The 24,419-nt window shown below is 45.0% G+C and overlaps 1 protein-coding gene across 2 annotated transcripts in view; it reads right to left on the bottom strand.

Annotated features, from left to right (window-relative positions):
• The window catches only part of LOC137383798 (peptidyl-prolyl cis-trans isomerase FKBP5-like), a 287,442-nt gene that overhangs the window by 45,935 nt on the left and 217,088 nt on the right, over positions 1 to 24,419 (bottom strand). For both annotated transcript variants that reach the window (XM_068057011.1, XM_068057012.1), the window contains exons 2-4: positions 23,386 to 23,530; positions 15,495 to 15,637; positions 188 to 308 (exon numbers count right to left, since the gene is read on the bottom strand). In XM_068057011.1, the coding sequence (XP_067913112.1) occupies positions 188 to 308; positions 15,495 to 15,637; positions 23,386 to 23,530 (409 nt within the window). The remainder of the gene's footprint in view (positions 1 to 187; positions 309 to 15,494; positions 15,638 to 23,385; positions 23,531 to 24,419) is intronic.

The following is a 24,419-nucleotide window of genomic DNA, read 5'->3' as shown; positions in this document are numbered from 1 at the left end:
GACTGGGAGAATTAGGCTTTGCGAGCACATTTACAACAGCAATCAGCTTTTCCCACAAGTTTGTTAACCTTTCTGACCTTGAAATGTCTATACACTGCCTACTAACAGAGAGGAGGGAAAGATATATTGCAGCCTTATGACTTCCTTCCTTGCAGGTTACCGATCAACCTGCTGATTTAGGCCATACCTTCAACAGTAGCCCCTTCATTAGGGGTGGAATAACCATGCCCTTTCTTTTTAATCCTACGGATGATGCCTCCATCTTCACAGTCCGTTAAATCCTCCCCTTTGAAGTCTATCAGTTCAACCTAAAATAATAAACATCTCCATTAGAAGTGAAACTAAATGGGCAAAGCAGTAGGCAGGAGAATCATTCTGTCACCTTGATACCTGGGTGCAGAAACAAGAAAGAAAGAATTTTCATTTATATAGCAATCTCAGGATGCCAAAGCACTTCATGGACAACAAATTATTTGGACAAGCATACAGATATATAGAGAACAAGTAAAGAACAGCTGGCCCATCAGGCCTGTCCTCTCGTTTCAGGGTGTAAAGTTTACACAACATCACTCACACTGCACACCCCCAACAAGCAGCCACACAATCTCCTGGGACAGGCAAAAAAGACAGAGAAAGGAAAGAGGCCAATTTTGGGAAATGACACACCAACTCCTGAAGGCGCTCAATGAAGATCCAGGAGACCACAGTAACTGAGGGCGACAGGCCCCAGCACCCACCTACTTCTATAAATAGTTATGTAGACCGGTCTCAGGAACTTGTGCAGCTCCCATCTGAATGTCTGTTTGCAACAGGTCTACACCGACTCCACATGCTGGCAATGTCTTCCAGAAGTCAACTACTCTCTGAGAAAAGAATCACCTGCTAACATCTAACCTATGCTCAAGTATCTCCTCCTCCTCAAGTCTTTTGCTCCTGCCTAACCAGTCCAACTTGAATAACCTACCCACATGGACCCAATCCAATCTTTTCATTGCTTTAAAGACATTACATTTCCTCAAAACCTATGCTTTTCTAGAACCTCAGTTCCCCAAGACTGTCCTGGTAACTGAGGGCCCTTAAGCTAGGTAACAATCTCGTCACCTTCCTCTGAACTATTTTCAGACCCTATCAATCACCCACATGTGATGGGATCAAAACTCAATGCAATATCTGAGATTATCTGTAATCAAGGCCTTCTCCCATGACAGTGCAGTAATTTTTGTTTTGTATTTAATCACTCTGGCAATACATCCAAATATTTTTAATTGTTTTTGCAATAGTCTCACAGATTTGTCATGGACCTTCAGAGATTTGCATTCCATAAAAACTCGTTTCATCTGTTTAACAGCCATGAACAAACAAGCTTCCCAGCAAAGAGAAGGCTGAGAGGTGTTCTAATAGTTGGTCATTTAAAATTGTGAAAGTCTTTCAGACGGTAAACACAGAGTAAAATGTTTCCACTTGTGACGGAACCCAAAACTAAGGGCCACTGATATAAGATAGTCACTAATAAATCCAATAGGAAATTCAAGCAAAACCTAGAATGTCAAATTTGTTACCACAAGGGGTAGTCGAGGCAATTAGCAGATATGTATTTAAGGGGAAGCCAGATAAGTACATGAGGGAGAAAAGAAGAGGAAGGTATGTCGATAGGGTGAGATAAAGTAAATAGAGGGGGAGGATGCATGTGTGATACATAAAGACTGGCATAGATGCTGATTAGGCTGAATACCCTGTTTCTGTGCTGTAAATGCTATATAATTCTATGTAACCCTGCATGGTGTACACATGCTAGGTATTGCCTCTCCCCACATATGTAATACTACATTTAGCTAAATTAAGTGACATCTGCTAAATTCCCCATCACATCTAGATTTGTCTGCAATCTATTTTTCCCATTTGAGGTCATGTTGTCCACATTTAAAAAAAAATTTACTCACAGGATGTAGGAGTCACTGGCAAGGCCAGCATTTATTGCCCATCCCTAATTGCACTTGAGAAGGAGATGGTTAGCTGTATTTTTGAACCGTTGCAGTCCGTGTGATGCAGGTACTCCCACAGTGCTGCTAGGTCGAGAGTTCTAGGATCTTGACTGAACCATGATGAAGGAATGGTGATATATTTCCAAGTCAGGATGTTGTGTAACTTGGAGGGGAACATGGAGGTGGTGGTGTTCCCATGCATGTGCTGACCTTTTACTTCTAAGTGGCAGAGTTTCTGGATTTAGGAGGTGCTGTTGAAGGAACCTTGGCATGTTGCTGCTGTACATCTTCTACATTACACCAGTGAGGGAGGGAGTGAATGTTGAAGGTGGTGGATGGGCTGCTGATCAAGTGAGCTGCTTTGTCCTGGATGGTGTCGAGTTTCTTGAGTGTTGTTGCAGCTGCACCCATCCAGGCAAGTGGAGAGTATTCCAACACACTCCTGACTTGTGCCTTGTAGATGATAGAAAGGTTTTGGGAGTCAGAAGGTGAGTTACTGGCCACAGAATTCCCTGCCTCTGATCTGCTCTTATAGCCACAGTATTTATGTGGCTTGTCCAGTTAAGTTTCTAGTCAATGATGACTCCCCCCCAGGATATTGATAGTAGGGGATTCAATGATGGTAATGCTGTTGAATGTCAAATGGAGATGGTTAGAAACTCTCTTCATCATTGATGAAGTAGCTGAAGATGTTTGGGCCTCGGGCACTACTCTAAGGAACTCCTGCAGCAATGTCCTGGGGCTGAGATGATTGGCCTCCAACAACCATAACCATCTTCCTTTGTGTTAGGTATAACTCCAACCAATGGAGAGTTTCCCACCCCCTGCCCTGATTCCCATTTGACTTCAATTTTGCTGGGGCACCTTGGTACCCACACTCAGCCAAATGGCCTTGATGTTAAGGGCAGTCACTCTCATCTCACCTCTGGAATGCAGCTCTTTCATCCATGTTTGAATCAAGGCTGTAATGCGGCATGGGGCCTAGTGATCCCAGCAGAAACCAAACTGAGCATCAGTCTGGAGGTTATTGGTGAGTAAGTGCTGCGTGTTAGCACTGTCAATGCCACCTTCCATCACTTTGCTGATGATTGAGAGTAGACTGTTGGACTGGTAATTGGCCAGATTGGATTTGTCCTGCGTTTTGTAGACAGAACATATCTGGGCAATTTTTCACGTTGGCGGGTAGATGCCATTGTTGTAGTTGCATTGGAACAGCTTGACTAAAGGCACGACTAGTTCTGAAGCACAAATCTTATGTACTACAGCCGGGATATTTTTGGGTCCCATAGCCTTTGCCGTATCCATATCTTCGTATCATCCGTGAACTTGTGGACAGTTTGCATGACACCTTCATCCAGATCATTGATAAAGAAGGTGAAGAGCAACAGCCCTAACAGCAATGGGCGATTCCATTAGTAAGCTGTCATTGAACAGCACCATGCAGTGGTTAGCACCGCAGCCTCACAGCTCCAGTGACCCAGGATCGCTTCTGGGTACTGCCTGTGCCGAGTTTGCAAGTTCTCCCTGTGACTGCGTGGGTTTCCGTCGGGTGCTCTGGTTTCCTCCCACAGCCAAAGACTTGCAGGTTGATAGGTAAATTGGCCATTGTAAATTGCCCCTAGTGTAGGTAGGTGGTAGGAGAATGGTGGGGAATATGGGATTAATGTAGGATTAGTATAAATGGGTGGTTGTTGGTCGGCACAGACTCGTTGGACCGAAGGGCCTGTTTCAGTGCTGTATCTCTCAATGACTCTATGACTACTATTAGTAACAAACTTCTGTCTACAAGAATGAAACTAGATCCTTATTCAAACCAAAAAATCTACCCACTGATCCCAGAGGACTCCACCTTATTAAGCAGCCTATTGTGTCGCATCTGTTCGAAGGTTTTCTTAAAGTAAAGGTGCAATGGCAACTGGGTTACTCGCATCCACTGACTTCATCAAAAATAGTCAATCAAGTAGGTTGAGGCATGACCTTCTTCTCCAGAAACCATGTTGGGAATCTCTAATAGCCCCTCCTCTGTCAAATGTGGTCATACAGAGCATAAGTAATTGCAATTTCTAACAACTTGTCTATGAAGTAAAGCCAAAGGGCCTGCAATTTCCTAGTTTTGATTTACTGTCTTTTTAAATGTTGGCATCACCTGCGTCTCTCTCCCCAGTCCATGGGAACAATCCAGCAAGTTGACAAATATATGAACAAGAAACTTTCAGAGTAACAGCCCCCAATTCCTTGAACAGTTTACATGAATGTGTGAGACCAACAACCTGAGATCCCTTATTCTTCCTAGCACTGTAGGGTCGATTTCAACTCTAAGTGGGCTTTGGGTGAGGGTAGTGAGGACAGGACAAGTGTGAGACCCACCTGCTGGCCTAAGTCTTGTGTCCCATGGTATTTTAACTCCTGGACCTCATCTAAATGCTACCCATCTAATGCAACCATGTGGTCTAATAGAAAGCAAAATATTGCAGATGCTGGAAATTTGAACAAAAAACAGAAAGTGCTGGAAATACTCAGCGGCTGATGAAAGGTCATTGACCTGAAGCATTAACTCTGTTTCTCTCTCCATAGATGCTGCCAGACTTGTGGAGTATTTCCAGGACTTCCTCTTTTTATTTAAGATCAGATGGTCCTTGGTCGCTCGCTGGCTCAAAAGTGGAGAGGGCTTTTGAGGGGGCATTCGCGGGAGGGAAGGGGACCGGGTGGTGGAGGTTGAACTGCAGGACTTAGAAAAAGCAAAACTCCAAAGTTTTGACATGACGGCTCATCTGGGACAGTCATATGTGTAACAAGAATGTGGCCTGATGGTCATTAGACCAGCTTCAGAAGTGCAGCCAGCTGCATGAGTTATTTTGCTGACTTTTGACGCTATTTCAGGGGATGGATGTGTGTGGCAAAGAACGGAATGTTTTTTTAACTCTGGTGTCAAGCACTGGGTCAGATGTGAGACATCAAAACAGGTTTCTCCGTGTCCTCCAGATAGTGCTCCTTGGTGAGCCTACATGCCAAGTTTGATAATTCCCAAAAACTGATGGAACAGCTTCCAATCACTGACAAAGTCCACTCTCAAAAAAATGCTGACCAGACTAAATATTCTTAAATTTTGGCACGAGATATGGAAAAAAAATTCAAACCTCCAAAGTGCCTGTTGATTTTGGTCCCTGTTGTCAGATAGCAAGACAGCTAACCAGTGTAATAATATTAATTAGAGGCTCACTGACCTGTTTAAATCTGAAGATACTGAGACAAGAAGAAAGAGAACAAGATAGCTTGACATACAATGGTAGAAATGACTGAATTGCTCAATAAATTACTACCAAGAGAACTTTCAATAGTTTGAGAATTTTTTGCTCCACTATAAATATGAACAAAGACAAGCTGGAAAATGCTTAAGAACATTAGAAATAGGAGCAAGAGTAGGCCGTGGGCCTCTCGAGTCAATAGGATCATGGCTGATCTTCAACCTCAACTCCACATTCCCTTCCCATCTCTATATTCTTTTATTCCCTTCGAGTCTAAAAATCTATCCATGTCAATGACAACATCCACAGCTCTCTGGGATAGAGAATTCCAAAGATTCCCAACTCTCTGAGTGAAAAAGATTTCTCCTCATCTCAGTCCCAAATGGCCAACTGCTTATCCTGAGACTATACCCCTGCATTTTAGACTCTCCAGCCAGGGGGGACAGCCTTTCAGCATCTGCCCTGTCAAGCCTTCTCAGAGGCTTATGGCTCATTGATATCACCTCTCATTCTTCTACTCAAGCTCTCATCATAGGATCTCTCATCCCAGCAATCAATCTAGTGTATCTTTGTTGCATCACCTCTAGGGCAAGTATATCCTTCCTTAGGTACAGAGACCAAAACTGTGCATAGTACTCCACCAAAACCCTGTTGAATTGCAGCAAGACTTCCCTACTCTTGTATTCCAACCCCTTTGCCTCATAGACTAGCTCTAGAATGTCACGCTCATTGAGTCTAAACATTAGCTCAACATTCTTGGCACAATTGCTCATTTGCACCACTTCTCAAACATGCTGGAAAATATTTAATTCAAGCCAAATCCTTATTATAGCCCAGACTGCTGCACTCTCCACACTGTTTTGCAAGATTCCCCCTTTGCCTATCCCAGATGCAGATCAGTATCTCTGTCCCAATCTTCCCCTCCTCAGCCACATTAGTCTTCCTTTCACTCCCAAGTAACACAGTGAGTGAATTGATTCTCCTATCATGTAGCATACCCTTAAGTTTCTCTCCCTCCCCCTTCTCTAACCCATTGTTTGGCCACATTTCATGCTCTGCTCCCCATCACTCACTCTCTCCAAGAGTCTCATAGTACCTTTACAAGTTCTATCAATTGATGTGTGATTGACTGTTCTTCTGTTATTCTCACACTTACAGTTATTCTTTGCTACTCTCTTCTGCCTGTTATTCAAGCCCACCCGCCGTTCAGACCCCAGACCCTCAACGGAAATGGAATTCAGAAAGCGGACAAGAGCTTTTCTGTAGGCCCCACAGGATAGGTGGGGAGGGAGGGAATGGGGGAGAGAGGGGGAGGGGGGAATGCAGGAGGGAGGGGAATGGGGGAGGGGAGGGATGGAGGAATAGGGGAGAGAGGGAGGGGGAATGGGGGAGAGTGGGGAGAATAGGGGAGGGGGAATGGAGAGAGAGGTGAGAATATGGGGAGAGGTGGGAATGGGGGAAGGGAGAACAAAGACTTGCAGGTTGATAGGTTAATTGGCCATTATAAATTGCCCCTAGTATAGGTAGGTGGTAGGGGAATATAGGGTGGGGATGTGGTAGGAATATGGGATTAGTGTAGGATTAGTATAAAATGGGTGGCTGATGGTCGGCACAGACTCGGTGGGCCGAAGGGCCTGTTTCAGTGCTGTATCTCTAAACTAAACTAAACTAAACATTCTCTGCTTGTCTCAGTTACTCCCCTCACTGCTATTTCTGCAACTCTCCTTTATTTCATTGTTATTATTCTGTTTTTCTGCTATCCCTCTGTTACTGTCCATTTTCTCTCTGCTATCCCTCTGTTGCTCTCCTGTTTCTCACCTCTTTCTCTCATTCCCCCCCCCCCCTTCCCTCTGATCTCTCTCTGTTACTCTCCCTTTTTTGATTTCTCTCCACTATTCTCCCCTTTCTGATTTCTCTCAGTTACTTTGTTTCTCTCTGATTTCTCTGTTACTCTCCACTTTCTGATTTCTCCGTTACTCTCCCCTTTCTAATTTCTCTCTGTTACTCTCCCATTTCTCTCTGTTACTCTCCCATTTCTGATTTCTCTCAATTACTCACCCCTTTCTCTCAGATTTCTCTCTGTTACTCTCCCCTTTCTGCTTTTTTCTTTGTTACTCTCCACTTTCTCTCTGATTTCTTTTTTTTTATTATTCTCTTCATGGGATGTGGTTGTCGCTGGCAAGGCCAGCATTTGTTGCCCATCTCTGTTACACTCCCCTTTCTGCTTTCTCTCTGTCAGTCTCCCCTTTTTCTCTTCTGTGCTTGTTTTTGTCTCCTCCTGCTAGTTAAAAGATTAATTATATCACGCAGTAAACTTTTGAACACTGATTTCTCCAAATAAATACATAAGTTTCCTCTCCCATACCCCCCTTTCACATCGTGTAAACTGTGGTATTCACTGCCTGAGTATCAGTATCGTGGAATCTGACACAATACAATCTGGATATTATAGAGTTACATGCTTGTCAATAAAACATTCATAATAGCAAAATATCCCCTTACAATACTAGCTGCAACTCAGACAGACAATGGGAATAACAAAATCTCACCATTACTGCATCATTTCAATTAAAAATTCCAGCTGCCTCCAATATAAAATATTACATTTAAACCTGAGTGAGTGAGAGAAGATGGAAAAAGAATTTTTGGAAAAGGTATTTGTTTAGTTTGAAAAATCTTGCAACTGTAATCAAACCTTCCAACCTATCCAGAACTTTAAAATGATTTGCAATCGCAAAAATATTTATTGCATCTATGAGTTCTGTAGAATGGAGATCTAATGAAGTGATGTCAGTGTGCAGTATAGTGGGATGTGGTGCCCCTGGAGTTTGAATGGTTACATTATAGAAAGATGCCATTTGGCCCTTCATGTCCGCGCCAGCTCTCTGCAAGAACAATACAGCTGGTCCCAGTACTCTGCTCTTTCCCCCAGACCTTACATATTTTTTTTCTCCAGATAATTTTACAATTCCCTTTTGAAAGCCACGAATGAATCTTCCTCCACCACACTCTCAGGAAGTCCATTCCAGATCCTAACCACAGGCTGCGTAAAAAAGTTTTTTTCTCATGTCACCTTTGGTCCTTTTGCCATTCATCTTAAATCAGTGTCCTCTGGTTCTCAACCCTTCTGCCAATGGGAAGTTTCTCTCTATCTATTCTGTCCAGACCCTCCATGAAAAAAGACATTTGCTGGTCACTGTTGTAGTGATCCACAGGGTCCAGTAGAGTGGGATGTGGTTCCCCTGGGAGTTTGATCACTGGTATAGTTTCAGGGACTTGTTTATGTGTCAGAAGCTGAGACGCCTGGTGTGCCATGTGCTGTCCTTCGACCAGTCTCTCTGTTGTCTTGCATTTTCATTCTAAATATCAGAAAGATCTCAGCAGTGTGAAAAGCAACCCAGCCTCACTGTTTGCAATAGATTATACTGTGCTCCACAAATGTGACAGTTTGACTTGTTTGTGACTTTCTGAAGTTGATAGTCAGTCCACTCCCACCCCAGCTCCAGTCTTATCCCACCAATAGCGTACAGATTAGTAGTGAGCACTGTGTATGATAGGGCGACTGCACTGCCTACAGCAACCCAGAATTTTAAATTGGATTGGCTGGGGCACTGATTTTGCAAACATGGACAGTGGATTCAAATGCTATTGGGTGAGATGTACAACAGCACTGTGAAATATTCATGTGGCTGGGGCACTGATCACCTGGTATTAAATCTACTGCATAACATTCATCAGGGTTGGAGTGATCTTCTGGACTAGTTTCAAGTGTCTAAGGGGGTGAGAGTGGAATTTCCCAGATTTTTCCCCCCAAATTAGCCTGGGTTCTTAATCTGTCTTTTTGCTTCTCCCAGGAAATCACATGGCTTTGGGTGTGATGGAGAGTGTGCAGGGCATTGCAATTGAATGGACCAGAGGGTCTTTTCCTGTCTCTCATTGTTCATATGTTGTATGCATATGGTACCTATGAACCGTCAGTGCCTGTGGAACTGTACCCCAGTGACAATCTGTGCCTTAAACAGAGAAAATTGGGAAAGTAAGAAACATCTGTTTCAATGTAAACTACCAGACAGAATGAATCACTTTCCTTTTGATTGGCAATCTCACTCCCCATGTGTATTCCTGATGCATCCAACCTTTGCCCTTTGTCCTGTTTTGCTCTCCACCAGATTGCACCCAGAGAGTGTGATGTTCTATCCAACTTACATTGACAAGAGAACAGTCAACTTTGCATTGTTACAGGGTGAGCTTGGGCTCTGTGCTTGTTTGGGATTCATGAATAGTAGAGCTTGAATTGAGTTGAGTTGGACCAGACTTTGCCTTGCTTCTGTTTGACAATGTCCAGCTGTCTGTTCCAGTTGTGAAGGCCTCTCCTTCTGCTCTGATGGGCTGGCCAATGTCTCTTACACAGTGGAACCTAAGTGGAGTTCATAGGCCATCTCCAATTCCTGATGTGGGCTCTGTCCAGAGCTACAGAAAGTCAGTAGAGCAAGCAGCAACTTGCCACTGGAGCTTTGTGCACTGCCCATCAGGTTGGGAGAGTCAGAGTTAGCAGTTGGCTTCAGCTTGACTCTCAGACTTGGCAATTTTGATTGCTTTGTGATTTTGCAGTCAGAATACCAGGGAGAAATTCTGGAAGGGAAGCATGGGATGGATTCTATGGACACTGTAGGAAAATTGAATCTGCAGCTGCCAGATGCCTTGATTACACCAATGCAGAACTTTACGGCTGCTCCCATTGAGGAGAAATCTTCACAGGGTAGGCGGTGGCGTAGTGGTATTATCACTGGACTAGTAACCCAGAGACCCAGGGTATTTCTCTGGGGACATGGGTTCGAATCCCACCACAGCAGAAGGTGGAATTTGAATTTAATTAATAAATCTGGAATTAAAAGCTAGTCTAATGATGGCCATGAAACCATTGTCGATTGTTGTAAAAACCCATCTGGTTCACTAATGTCCTTTAGGGAAGGAAATCTGCTGTCCTTACCTGGTCTGGCCTACATGTGATTCCAGACCCACAGCAATGTGGTTAACTCTTACATGCCCTCTGAAATGGCCTAGCAAGCCACTCAGTTGTGCCTAACCATGACGAAGTTAATAAAAAGGAATGAAAGCAGATGGACCACCCGGCATCGACCTAGGCACCGGAAACGACAACAGAAAACCCAGCCCTGTTGACCCTGCAAAGTCCTCCTTACTAACATCTGGGGGCTTGTGCCAAAGTTGTGAGAGCTGTCCCACAGACTAGTCAAGCAACAGCCTGACATAGTCATACTCACGGAATCATACCTTACAGACAATGTCCCAGACACTGCAATCACTATCCCTGGGTATGTCCTGTCCCACCGGCAGGACATACCCAGCAGAGGTGGCGGCACAGTGGTATACAGTAGGGAGGGAGTTGCCCTGAGAGTCCTCAACATCGACTCCGGGCCCCATGAAGTCTCATGGCATCAGGTCAAACATGGGCAAGGTAACCTCCTACTGATTACCACCTACCGCCCTCCCTCAGCTGATGACTCAGTACTCCACCATGTTGAACACCACTTGGAGGAAGCACTGAGGGTGGCAAAGGCATAAAATGTACTCTGGGTGGGGCACTTCAATGTCCATCACCAAGAGTGGCTCAGTAGCACCACTACTGACCGAGCTGGCCAAGTCCTAAAGGACATACTGATAGACTGGGTCTGCGGCAGGTGGTGGGGGAACCAACACGAGGAAAAAAGATACTTGTCCTCGTCCTCACCAATCTGCCTGCCGCAGATGCTTCTGTCCATGACTGTATTGGTAGGAGTGACCACCGCACAGTCCTTATGGAGACGAAGTCCCGCCTTCACATTGAGGATACCGTCCATCGTGTTGTGTGGCACTATCACCGTGCGAAATGGGATAGATTTCGAACAGATCTAGCAATGCAAAACTGGGCATCCTTGAGGTGCTGTGGGCCATCAGCAGCAGCAGAATTGTACTCAACCACAATCTGTAACCTCATGGCCTGGTATATTCCCCACTCTACCATTACCATCAAGCCAGGAGACCAACCCTGGTTCAATGAAGACTGCAGGAGGGCATGCCAGGAGCAGCACCAGGCATACCTCAAAATGAGGTGTCAACCTGGTGAAGCTACAACACAGGACTATCTGCATGCCAAACTGCGAAAGCAGAGCTAAGCGATCCCATAACCAACGGATCTGATCTAAGCTCTGCAATCCTGCCACATCCAGCCGTGAATGGTGGTGGACAATTAAACAACTAACTGGAGGAGGTGGCTCCACAAATATCCCCATTCTCAATGATGGGGGAGCCCAGCAAAAGATAAGGCTGAAGCATTTCCAACAATCTTCAGCCAGAAGTGTCGAGTTGATGATCCATTTCGGCCTCCTCCTGAAGTCCCCAGCATCACAGATGCCAGACTTCAGCCAATTCGATTCACTCCACGTGATATCAAGAAACGACTGAAGGCACTAGACACTGCAAAAGCTATGGGTCCTGACAATATTCCGGCCATAGTACTGAAGACCTGTGCTCCAGAACTTGCTGTGCCCCTAGTCAAGCTGTTCCAGTACAGCTACAACACTGGCATCTACCCTGCAATATGGAAAATTGCCCAGGTATGTCCTGTACACAAAAAGCAGGACAAATCCAACCCGGCCAATTACCGCCCCAAAAGCCTACTCTCAATCATCAGTAAAGTGATGGAAGGTGTCATCAACAGTGCCATCAAGCAGCACTTGCTTAGCAATAACCTGCTCAATGACGCTCAGTTTGGGTTCCGCCAGGGCCACTCAGCTCCTGACATCATTACAGCCTTGGTTCAAACATGGACAAAAGGGCTGAACTCAAGAGGTGAGGTGAAAGTGACTGCCCTTGACATCAAGGCAGCATTTGACTGAGTATGGCATCAAGGAGCCCTAGCAAAACTGAAGTCAATGGGAATCAGGGCGAAAACCCTCCGCTGGCTGGAGTCATACCGAGCGCAAAGGAAGATGGTTGTGGTTGTTGGAGGTCAATCATCTGAGCTCCAGACATCAATGCAGGAGTTCCTCAGGGCAGTGTCCTAGGCTCAACCATCTTCAGCTGCTTCATCAATGACCTTCCTTCAATCATAAGGTCAGAAGTGGGGATGTTCGCTGATGATTGCACAATGTTCAGCACCATTCGTGACTCCTCAGATACTGAAGCAGTCCGTGTAGAAATGCAGCAAGACCTAGACAATATCCAGGCTTGGGCTGATAAGTGGCAAGCAACATTCGCGCCACACAAGTGCCAGGCAATGACCATCTCCATCAAGAGAGAATCTAACCATCTCCCCTTGACATTCAACAGTATTACCATCGCTGAATCCCCCACTATCAACATCCTAGGGGTTACCATTGACCAGAAACTGAACTGGAGTAGCCATATAAATACCGTGGCTACAAGAGCAGGTCAGAGGCTAGGAACCCTGAGGCGAGTAACTCATCTCCTGACTCCCCAAAGCCTGTCCACCATCTACAAGGCACAAGTCAGGAGTGTGATGGAATACTCTCCACTTGCCTGGATGGGTGCAGCTCCAACAACACTCAAGAAGCTCGACACCATCCAGGACAAAGCAGCCCGCTTGATTGGCACCCCATCTACAAACATTCACTCCCTCCACCACTGACGCACAGTGGCAGCAGTGTGTACCATCTACAAGATGCACTGCAACAATGCACCAAGGCTCCTTAGACAGCACCTTCCAAACCTGCGACCTCTACCAACTGGAAGGACAAGGGCAGAAAATACATGGGAACACCACCACCTGCAACTTCCCCTCCAAGTCACACACCATCCTGACTTGGAACTATATCGCCGTTCCTTCACTGTCGCTGGGTCAAAATCCTAGAACTCCCTTCCTAACAGCACTGTGGGTATACCTACCCCAAATGGACGGTTCAAGAAGGCAGCTCACCACCACCTTCTCAAGGGCAATTAGGGATAGGCAATAAATGCTGGCCTGTCAGCGTCACCCACATCCCATGAATGAATAAAAAAATAGCTCGCTGGGATAGTCTCGGGCATTGGCAAAATGGAATGCAACAATTCCACCCCACTGAGTTTTCTCAGTCTAGAAGTGAAAACTACTCAGAAAACAATGACTGTTGGCACGAAATGTTAAGTCAGCGTGCCTGGATGTGAGGCATACTGGCTCTAATACAGGAAGCATTTTGCTGTTCGTATTTACCTTGAGGGCCAAGTCTTGGTAATTCCATACATCACAGGGCGTAGTAGTGAACCAGTGCAGTAGTAGAGCTAATTCAGTGAAGCCCATTCTGCTGTCGGCCCCAGTGTTTAGCCACCACTGATATTATTGGGTGAGTCATTGTCAACTAAGCATGCCACCATAGAAACCATAGATAGAATAAACCAGTGCAAGCATGTTGTCTCTTTACTTGTCCAATAATACCTTAAGCATCCTGTTGAATGAACCCTAGCACTCAGATGTCCTCCTGCTGGTCTCTGATGCTATTTGCAGCCATTTGAGATGTCTTGATAACTCTGAATAGTGCAGCAACAGATCTCAAGTGGGCGTTTGGTATTTTTATTTACTCTTGGAGCATAAGAATGAGTGTGGGCAAACAGGAAACACAGCAATCAAGACTACAGTTCCAGTGTATGAAGATCACAAACACCTTCAAACAACCAGCTGAATATGGGTTCGAGCTCGCTTCAAGCTTCAGGTGGTTCAAGGAGCTGAACCCCCAGAAAAAGAACGTCCAAGATTTCATCCCAGTTTGTTCATCATTTGAATGTAATGTAGAGCACTCAAACTCCATTATGCATGGTAATATGGAGCACTCAAACTCCAACACACACAGCAATATCGAGCTGCATATAATCATGCATGTTGGAGTTTGAGTGCTTTATATTACATTCAGATGAGGGACAAACTGGGATGAAATCTTAGACTTTCCTTGTCGAGGAGGTTCATCTCCATGCCGCCTGATGCCAGCCGGGACCCAGTCGTGGCACTCTCGTCTCTGAATCAGAATGTTGGGGATTCAAGTCCTACTCCAGAGACTTGAGCACAAGATCTAGGCTGGCACTCTCAGTACAAGGGAGTGCTACTCTGGTGGAGGTGACGTCATACAGATGAGACATTAAACCAAGGACTTGTCTGCCCTATCAGATGGGTGCAAAAGATCCCTATTTTGAAGAAGAGCAGAAATTTCTCCATGTAGCCAAGATCAATTTATCCCTTAACCAACAGCTAAATTCAGATTATCTGATCATTATCACATTGAAGTTTGTGGGGTCTTGCTGCGTGACATTAGATGCCATCTTTCCTACATTACAACAGTGGCTACACTTCAAAACTACCTCATTAGCAGTAAAGGTCTTTGGGACATCCTTGGGTTGTGTTAGGCGCTATATAAATGCAAGTCTTTCTTTTGTATTGCACTCTTGCTTTCTGCTATTTTCATTGAACATTGACTGGGTGAGACACAATCAGTGCCAGTGGATCCATACCCCATTCTGAACCACTACCTTCAGGAAATTACCAGTGAAATCTGGAGGAGGAGGGAGAGAAGAAAGACTAATCAACATTTTCAAAAATGAACGATAGCTTAAGAGTCAATGATTGCTCACACTCACCCAAAACCAGCAAATTTTTTTCCATTTATCAAAGTTTTACATTTGTTCTGAAACACTTTCCCTTCATAACATTCTCTCAGAAACTTTATTGCCAAATCTTATGGTGAGCAGTGATTATACTGAGTGCTTAATTCATGACTTTGACCCTAGTCTTGAAGATGTTGGTGACCCATTAGGACTGGGGGTGGGAGGGGGCGGTGGGGGAGGGGAAGGGGGGGTGGGTGTTGAAGGACAACCTTCCCATAAGTTCTTGAGAGGGGGAATATTTCTTTTTGTTTTATTTACACAATTTAATTGAGAAAGAAGTAAATGACTTAGGAAAAGGGAAAGGACAAAAGTTGCTCAGAAATGGGGCAACTTCTTGAGAGGGGGAATATTTCTTTTTGTTTTATTTACACAATTTAATTGAGAAAGAAGCAAATGACTTAGGAAAAGGGAAAGGACAAAAGTTGCTCAGAAATGGGGCAACTGTTCAAGGGCCTAAAGCAGGAAAATGGGTACCCCTGTGAGTGACGCTGGCAAGGCTGTGCTTGTTGTCCAACTTTAGTTACCCAGGAAGTTGGTGGTGGGCCTTCTAAATGTAAGGCATTGTAGCAGCTAGACATCAAGGCAGAAATGCAAGAGGCTTCAAAAAAGGCACACCTACCTCAAACAGTAGTGTAGAGTTTGGAGGAACTTTAGGTGGACTGCCAGCAGCCCCATAGGCGTAGTTTGGCTTACAGATCAACTGACAGATCTCCCCCTTCTTCATCGAAGCTACTCCCAGGTCCCAGGCTTTTAACACTTGACCTACAAAAAAAAAATGTTTACGAAATGTATACAGTATCTAAGTGTATAAGTATACTGGCTCATTTCTCTAGCAAAGAGGCAGGGGGCAATCTAACAGAGGTCTTTAAAATCATGAAGGGATTCAATAAGGTAAACGCAGAGAAGATGTTTCCATTTTTAAAGGAGTTCAAAATCTAGCGGCCATAAATATAAAATAGTCACTAATAAATCGAATAAGGAATTTAGGAGAAACTTCATTACCCAGAGAGCAGTTAGAATGTGGAACTCATTACTACACAGACTCATCAAGACAAATAGCAGAGATGCACTTATAGGGGAAGTTAGAAACATACATGAAGGAAAAAGGAATAGATGGATATGCTGATTGGGTTAGATGAAGTATAGTGGGAAGAAGCTCTCATAGAACACAAACACTGGAATGGACCAGTTTGATAAATCTGGGCACCATACCTTTGGAAGAATATATTGGCCTTGGAGGGAGTGCAGTGTAGATTTACTAGAATGATGGTTGGACTCCAAGGGTTAAATTATGTGTAGAGATTAAACAAATTAGGGTTGTATTTCTTGGAATTTAGAAGGTTAAATGGTGATTTGATTGAGGTTTTCAAGATATTAAGGGGAACAGGTAGGGTAGATAGAGAGAAACTAGTTGGAGAGTCTCGGACTTGGGGCACAGTCTAAAAATTAGAACCAAGCCTTTCAAGAGTGAAATTAGGAAACACTTCTTCACACAAAGGGTGGTCGAGGTTTGGAACTCACTTCTGCAAATGCCAGCTGATCCTAGATTAATTATTAACTTTAAATCTGAAATTGTTCGATTTTTGCTATCCAGAGGTATTAAGTGATATGGGGCGAAGGTGAGTATATGCAGTTAGGTTGCAGATCAAAGGGCTAAATGACCTCCTCCTGTTCCTATGTTTCTATGAATGGCCTGGTTCTCTGCTGTATGCTCCATGTAATTCCATTTAATCTATACTACAAGGATTGATTTACTAAACCCAGCACCCCTCCCAGCAGACTCAAAGGAAATATAGGCCAGAAAGAGGGTGAAGAGAGTATAGCCCTGATTTTCTGACTTCAGGCTTAAGCACAGCTCTCAGCTGGGAGCAAGACATCAGTCAGCTCATCCTGAAGTCTCTTTTACAATGTAACAGAGTTCAACCGTCCTCAATCTCATTGAAACATTGAAACTGTACTCTTAAATTAATATTTTCAACAAAACCTCTTACTGTCATGAACTAGTGGGAATCCCCAAAGCCTGTCCACCATGTGCAACAGGGTTGTTCAACCTCTTCGCATGTAGGGCCACATTACAATTTTCGTCTTATATAGGGGGCCAGTGAGACAATTTCAGAAAGATAAAGGCATTAAAAATTGATCTTACTATTAATCAAAACAACAACAAATGTGTGTTTTTGTGAAGAAGCTTTAAACGACAAGATTAATTTATTGACTTACTTTCTCGTCACTATGTTGGACACTGATTTAGTGAGATACTTGGCAATTTTTTTTGCTTCCACAAGCAGTCAATGTCTGCCCGCCCACTTCTTGTAGCGATGCGGATATTCCAGATAGATGTCCATCTGTCAGGAGTGAGCTTGATTACTCTCTCTCCCTCTCTCCACCTGCCTCTCTCTGTCTCTCTCTCTCTCCCTGTGCCACCCCTTTCTGTCTCCCCCCTCTGCATTCCCCATTCTTTGTGTTCTTCCCCCTCTCTGTGTTGTCCTCACTCTCTGTGTCCCCCCTTTCTCTCTCTGCCCCCTCTCTTTCTGTGCCCCTCTCTCTCTGTGCCCCCCTCTGTCTGTCTCCCCTCTCACTCCCCTCTCTCTCTCTCTCTCTCCCCCCTCTCTCTCTCTGACAGTTGCAGAGAGCGGGAACACTCAGCAGAGCAGCTTTGTGGTTGGCCAGTTTTTTAAAAAATTGCAAGTCAGTTTCACAGCTGATAGGTGCTTGGAGCAGGAACAGCGGCTTCCCAACTTTGGACTGATTCAGGGCTTTCCAGTAATTTCCTTTATTTTGAAAAATCCCGCCGGAAAAACCTGAATCTGTCCGAATTTGGGAAATGGCTGATTCCACTGTTAGCACCTGTCAGGACAGCTGTGAAACCGACTTGCGATCTTTTTCAAAAGCTGGTCTGAAAGAAGAAACCAATGGGAAATTTCTCATCTCTGAAATACATCCGTGGGCCAGAAGGAAACCTTTGGCGGGCCAGATCCATGACAACCCTGATCTACAACGCACAAGTCAGGAGTGTGATGGAATACTCTCCTCTTGCCTGGATGGGTGCAGCTCCAACAACACTCAGGAAGTTTGATACGGTGTAAGCCATCAGGTCCTGGGGATTTGTCGGATTTTAGTCCCTTAACCCACCTCTTAACTCCCTAAAGCCCGTCCACCCTGTACAAGGCACAAGTCAGCAGTGTGATCGAATACTCTCCACTTGCCTGGATATGTGCAGCTCCAACAACACTCAAAAAGCTCAACACCATCTGGGACAAAGCAACCCATTAGGGGATGGGAACAATCGAAATGTGGAGCTTATTCAAGGAGCAGCTACTGCGTGTCCTTGATAAGTATGTACCTGTGAGGCAGGGAGGAAGTTGTCGAGCGAGGGAACCGTGGTTTACTAAAGAAGTTGAAGCGCTTGTCAAGAGGAAGAAGAAGGCTTATGTTAGGATGAGACGTGAAGGCTCAGTTAGGGCGCTTGAGAGTTACAAGCTAGCCAGGAAGGATCTAAAGGGAGGGCTAAGAAGAGCAAGGAGAGGACACGAGAAGTCATTGGCGGATAGGATCAGGGAAAACCCTAAGGCTTTCTATAGGTATATCAGGAATAAAAGAATGACTAGAGTTAGATTAGGGCCAATCAAGGATAGTAGTGGGAAGTTGTGTGTGGAATCAGACGAGATAGGGGAAGTGTTAAATGAATATTTTGCGTCAGTATTTACAGTAGAGAAAGAAAATGTTGTCGAGGAGAATACTGAGATTCAGGCTACGAGGCTAGATGGGATTGAGGTTCACAAGGAGGAGGTGTTATCAATTTTGGAAAGTGTGAAAATAGATAAGTCCCCTGGGCCAGATGGGATTTATCCTAGGATTCTCTGGGAAGCTAGGGAGGAGATTGCAGAGCCTTTGTCCTTGATCTTTATGTCGTCATTGTCGACAGGAATAGTGCCGGAAGACTGGAGGATAGCAAATGTTGTCCCCTTGTTCAAGAAGGGGAGTAGAGACAGCCCTGGTAATTATAGACCTGTGAGCCTTACTTCGGTTGTGGGTAAAATGTTGGAAAAGGTTATAAGAGACAGGATTTATAATCATCTTGAAAAGAATAAGTTCATTAGCGATAGTCAGCACGGTTTTGTGACGGGTAGGTCGTGCCTCACAAACCTTATTGAGTTTTTCGAGAAGGTGACCAAACAGGTGGATGAGGGTAAAGCAGTGGATGTGGTGTATGTGGATTTCAGTAAGGCGTTTGATAAGGTTCCCCATGGTAGGCTATTGCAGAAAATACGGAAGTATGGGGTTGAAGGTGATTTAGAGCTTTGGATCAGAAATTGGCTAGCTGAAAGAAGCCAGAGGGTGGTGTTTGATGGCAAATGTTCATCCTGGAGTTTAGTTACTAGTGGTGTACCGCAAGGATCTGTTTTGGGGCCACTGCTGTTTGTCATTTTTATAAATGACCTGGAAGAGGGTGTAGAAGGGTGGGTTAGTAAATTTGCGGATGACACTAAGGTCGGTGGAGTTGTGGATAGTGCCGAAGGATGTTGTAGGGTACAGAGGGACATAGATAGGCTGCAGAGCTGGGCTGAGAGATGGCAAATGGAGTTTAATGCGGAAAAGTGCGAGGTGATTCACTTTGGAAGGAGTAACAGGAATGCAGAGTACTGGGCTAATGGGAAGATTCTTGGTAGTGTAGATGAACAGAGAGATCTTGGTGTCCAGGTGCATAAATCCCTGAAAGTTGCTACCCAGGTTAATAGGGCTGTTAAGAAGGCATATGGTGTGTTAGCTTTTATTAGTAGGGGGATCGAGTTTCGGAGCCACGAGGTCATGCTGCAGCTGTACAAAACTCTGGTGAGACCGCACCTGGAGTATTACGTGCAGTTCTGGTCACTGCATTATAGGAAGGATGTGGAAGCTATGGAAAGGGTGCAGAGGAGATTTACTAGGATGTTGCCTGGTATGGAGGGAAGGTCTTACGAGGAAAGGTTGAGGGACTTGAGGTTGTTTTCGTTGGAGAGAAGGAGGAGGAGAGGTGACTTAATAGAGACATATAAGATAATCAGAGGGTTAGATAGGGTGGATAGTGAGAGTCTTTTTCCTCGGATGGTGATGGCAAACACGAGGGGACATAGCTTTAAGTTGAGGGGTGATAGATATAGGACAGATGCCAGAGGTAGTTTCTTTACTCAGAGAGTAGTAGGGGCGTGGAACGCCCTGCCTGCAACAGTAGTAGACTCGCCAACTTTAAGGGCATTTAAGTGGTCATTGGATAGACATATGGATGAAAATGGAATAGTGTAGGTCAGATGGTTTCACAGGTCGGCGCAACATCGAGGGCCGAAGGGCCTGTACTGCGCTGTAATGTTCTAATTCTAAAAAAAAACCCAGTTGATCCACACCCCATCCACCACCTTCAATATTCACTCCCTCCACCACTGGTGACAAGTGGCAGCAGTGTGTATCATCTACAAGATGCACTGCAGCAACTTGCCAAGGCTCCTTCAATAGCACCTTCCAAACCTGTGACCTTTGCCACCTAGAAGAGCAGTACACACATGGAACACCACCACCTGCAAGTTTTGCTCCAAGCTACACACCATCCTGACTTGGAACTACGTCACTGTCCCTTCACAGTCACTGGGTCAAAATCCTGGAACTCCTTTTCTAACAACACTGTGGGTGTACCTACACCACATGGACGGCGCGGTTCAAGAAGACAGCTCATCACCATCTTCTCAAGGGCAATTAGGATGGGCTATAAATGCTGGACTTTCCAGTTACAAAAAAATTTAAAGGGGCCGTGGGATGGGTTGCAAGGGCTCACCAGCACTTAGATTTTTTAGCCTGCAGCAACCACAGAATGGAGAGGAGACCTGGGAAGGCCGGTCCCCCGGGTCTTTCACTCTTACCTGGAGGTCCTGCTGTGGTATCTGAGGGGCTGCAGTGAGCTGAGCTCTCCCGAGGACGGGAGAAAGAAGACAACCTCTCCAACCAAGCAAGTATGGATGGAAGCGGCCAAGGAAGTCAGCAGCAGCAGTGTGTTCTCTCCGAACCTGGAGACAGTGCACAAAGAGGATGCAGGACCTCTGGAGGGCATGACAGTTGAGTGACAATAACTTCAGGTGCTTAGCCCCATATTCTGACTTTCCCAGAATTTTCCTGCATGCCACCTCAGGACAACACACCTTGTAGCTCCACTCATTCCTCTCTCTGCAGGCACCTCAGGGGAAGACAACACACCATTTGGTAAGAGGCAGAGACCCGGAGTGGAGGGTGTGGCCCTCTGGTGACAGACACCTTGTCGGCCATTGGAAATGCATAGTCTAGTGAGAAGGAGGTCTTGTTCCAGGATACTGCAGACATCAGGACAGCCTGAGTCTCCGCAGGCACTGGTGCTCAGACATGTCAAATGAGCTGATCCTCTGCCTGTGGACCATGTTGGGGGTCTCACCTCCTTCCAGCTGGACCTTGGTGTCTATCTCCTCTGCCCTGTGGAGTGGTATGCGGATGAGGAGAAGGCAGCTGATGCTGCTGCTGGAGTTGTTGGCAGTGGGGTGGCCTCTGCTCTTGAACTTCATCAGAGGTGTAAGTTGGAGCTGCATAAGTGATGAAGGCTGGCAGCCAGGAGGTGCAGCTTAAGGTGAGTGAAATGCTAGACCTTCTAAGAAGCTGGCAAACACCTGTCAAGCAGTGAAAGTGCTCTCTGAGAGAAGAAGTGCTTTGAACAGCAGCCTCTCAATGGCCATGACTTGTGCTCTTCAATTTATCTTGTCAAAGCCTTCTCATGCTGCCAATTTCACTGAAGAAGCTGTTCCCACTGTGCACTTGCCTCGGTGACCCTGGCGAGTTGCTAACTGGTTGGAAAATCCTAAATTGAAGGTAAACCCCGTCTTAATTGGCTTTTTAATGACCTTAACAACTTGCCTAGCAGATCCAAGAAGATCCCCTGATTGTCTTCAATCCTGCCCCACAGAAACCCGGAAGAGGGCAGGATGACCAAAGTCAATTATCAGGGATTTAACTCCCCATTCACACGCAAATCCGCCTCTCCTTGCCTGGGAAAACTCCACCCAGCCTGTCTGCTTCACATTGGATAGTTTGTCCTTTGAAGAATGCAACACCAACAACAACTTCCCTTTATACAGCGTCTTTAATATGGTAAAATGTCCCATGGCATTATCAGTCAAAATTTCTCACCGAACCACATAAGGAGATATTAGGGCTGATAATCAAAATCTTGGGCAAAGATGTCGGCTTTAGGGAAATGTTAAAGTGGGAGAGAGAGGTAGAGAAGTTTAGGGAAGGAATTTCAGAGCTTCGGGCTAATACAGCTGAAGGCATGGCTTCCAAATGTGGGGCGAAATAAATCGTGGATCCGCAAGAGGCCAGAATTGTAAGAGAGCAGAGATCATAGAGGGTTGTAGGGCTGGAGGAGGTTACAGAGATCATAGAGGGTTGTAGGGCTGGAGGAGGTTACAAAAATAGGGAGGGTTGTAGGGCTGGAGGAGGTTACAGAAATAGGGAGGGTTGTAGGGCTGGAGGAGGTTACAGAGATCATAGAGGGTTGTAGGGCTGGAGGAGGTTACAGAGATCATTGAGGGTTGTAGGGCTGGAGGAGGTTACAGAAATAGGGAGGGTTGTAGGGCTGGAGGAGGTTACAGAAATAGGGAGGGATGAGGCCATGGAGGGATTTGAAAACAAGGATGAGACTTTGTTTTAAAAACGAGGTGTTGCTGACCTACTAGGACAGCAGGTACAGGGCCGATGGATGAATGGGACTTGGGAAGAGTAAGAATACGAACAGCAGGGATTTAGATGAGCTGAAAGTGGAAGGCCTGCCAGGAGAGCATTAGAATAATGTTCGATGAGCTGAGGAAGGGGCAGAGTCGGGCGATGTTACTGAGGTGGAAGCAAGCAGTCCTAGTGATGGAGTGGATATGCATTTGGATGCTCATCTCATGGTCAGATAGGAAGCCATGGTTATGAACAGTCTGGTTCATGCTCAGACAGTGGCCACCAAGAGCGATGGAGTTGGCTAGGGAATGTTCTTTGTGGTGGGGACCAAAGACGATGACCTCGGTCTTCACAATATTTAGTTGGAGAAAAATTCTGCTCGTTAAATAACGGGTGTAGATGAAGCACTGGGTCAAATCAGAGGCAGTGGAGGGGTTGAGAGAAGCAGTAACAAGGGAGAGCTGATGGTACTAAGCAACAGGCGGAACCTAACATTGTGATTTCAGATGTTATCACCAACAGCAACATACAGATTAGAAATAAGAGGGAGGTCAGTGATTGATCCTTTGGGGACTCCAGAGGCAACAGTGCAAGAGCAGGAAGTTTTGGCCTATGAATGGATTAGGCTGAATTGGCACTGTTCACTATGTAAAATTTAGCAGGTATAAACTTCTGTCCCTTGTATTTAGACTACACAATGAACCACTACAGCACTGAAGCACTCTTTTAGCCCGTCATTTAACTTCTACAGTGTCAGTCAATACATGGTGACAGGTTTAATAGAAAGCACTTACCTTTTCCCAGATCAAACACAAATTGTTCATTTCTGTCTCTACTTGAATCAAATATTTTTCCATTTAATAGGGTCCCAGTGTAATGGACAAACACTTTATCGCCGATCATTGGAGTCTCATCATTAATGCCAGCCTTCTTGACAACCTGTAAGAACACCACAAATTGTTAGAGCATGGCAAGAACAGTGCAAATGCTAACTAGCCACTGTAAAATTACAGCTGTTTCACCTATAACTAAAGCTCTACCTCCGCTTAAACTTTGATTCTTTTATCTGTCTATTTTTCCTTCTGCTTCCTTGCTGTCTCACTTGACATGATAATGAGTTCCATTTGCACTATCTAACTTCGAGGCAAGTGCAGGTATAAATCATGCTCCAGGAGGAAAACTGCAGTAATGCAAGAGCAGTTGGGTAAAAGTTATTGCAAAGTGACAATCTAACCATACCCTCCCCGCTGAAATTCACTTTCACAACCACATTAGCTGTAAACTTCATTCATACATATCAAACCCTTGAATGCTTAGAGCAAGGTGACAGTCTTCAACAGTGTTCCAAAATGTCACACTGTGTACTTCAAGCTCTAGACAACACTGCCACACTGTGTGCATCAAACAGCAGAGAATAATGTCTCAATATGTACATCAGATACCAGCGAACAACACTACACTGTGTGCTACAAACACCAGAGAACATTGTCAAACTGTATACTTCAAATACAAGAGAACAATCTCACACTGTGAATCTCAAACACGAGAGAACATTTCCATATAGTGTACATTAGCAACAGAGAACACAGTCACACCGTAGACATCAGCATCAGAGGACAATGTCACACTGTGTACTACAAACACCAGGAACCACTGTCACACAGTGTATATATATCAAACACCAGAGAGCAAAGTCATACTGTTGTGACAAGAGTGCTACTATTTTTGTAAAATATATTTATAAGGACTTATAGTTGAATCATGGACATTGATTCATTTGGAAGCTTGAAGAGATGCTGAACTTTGTGTTTTTTTTAAAAAGGTCACC

The sequence above is a fragment of the Heterodontus francisci genome, chromosome 25 (genome assembly GCF_036365525.1).
Source record: "Heterodontus francisci isolate sHetFra1 chromosome 25, sHetFra1.hap1, whole genome shotgun sequence".
Classification (NCBI taxonomy): Eukaryota; Metazoa; Chordata; class Chondrichthyes; order Heterodontiformes; family Heterodontidae; genus Heterodontus; species Heterodontus francisci.
Note: the sequence above shows the minus strand (reverse complement) of the source record. Positions and strands in the feature narration are given on the sequence as shown.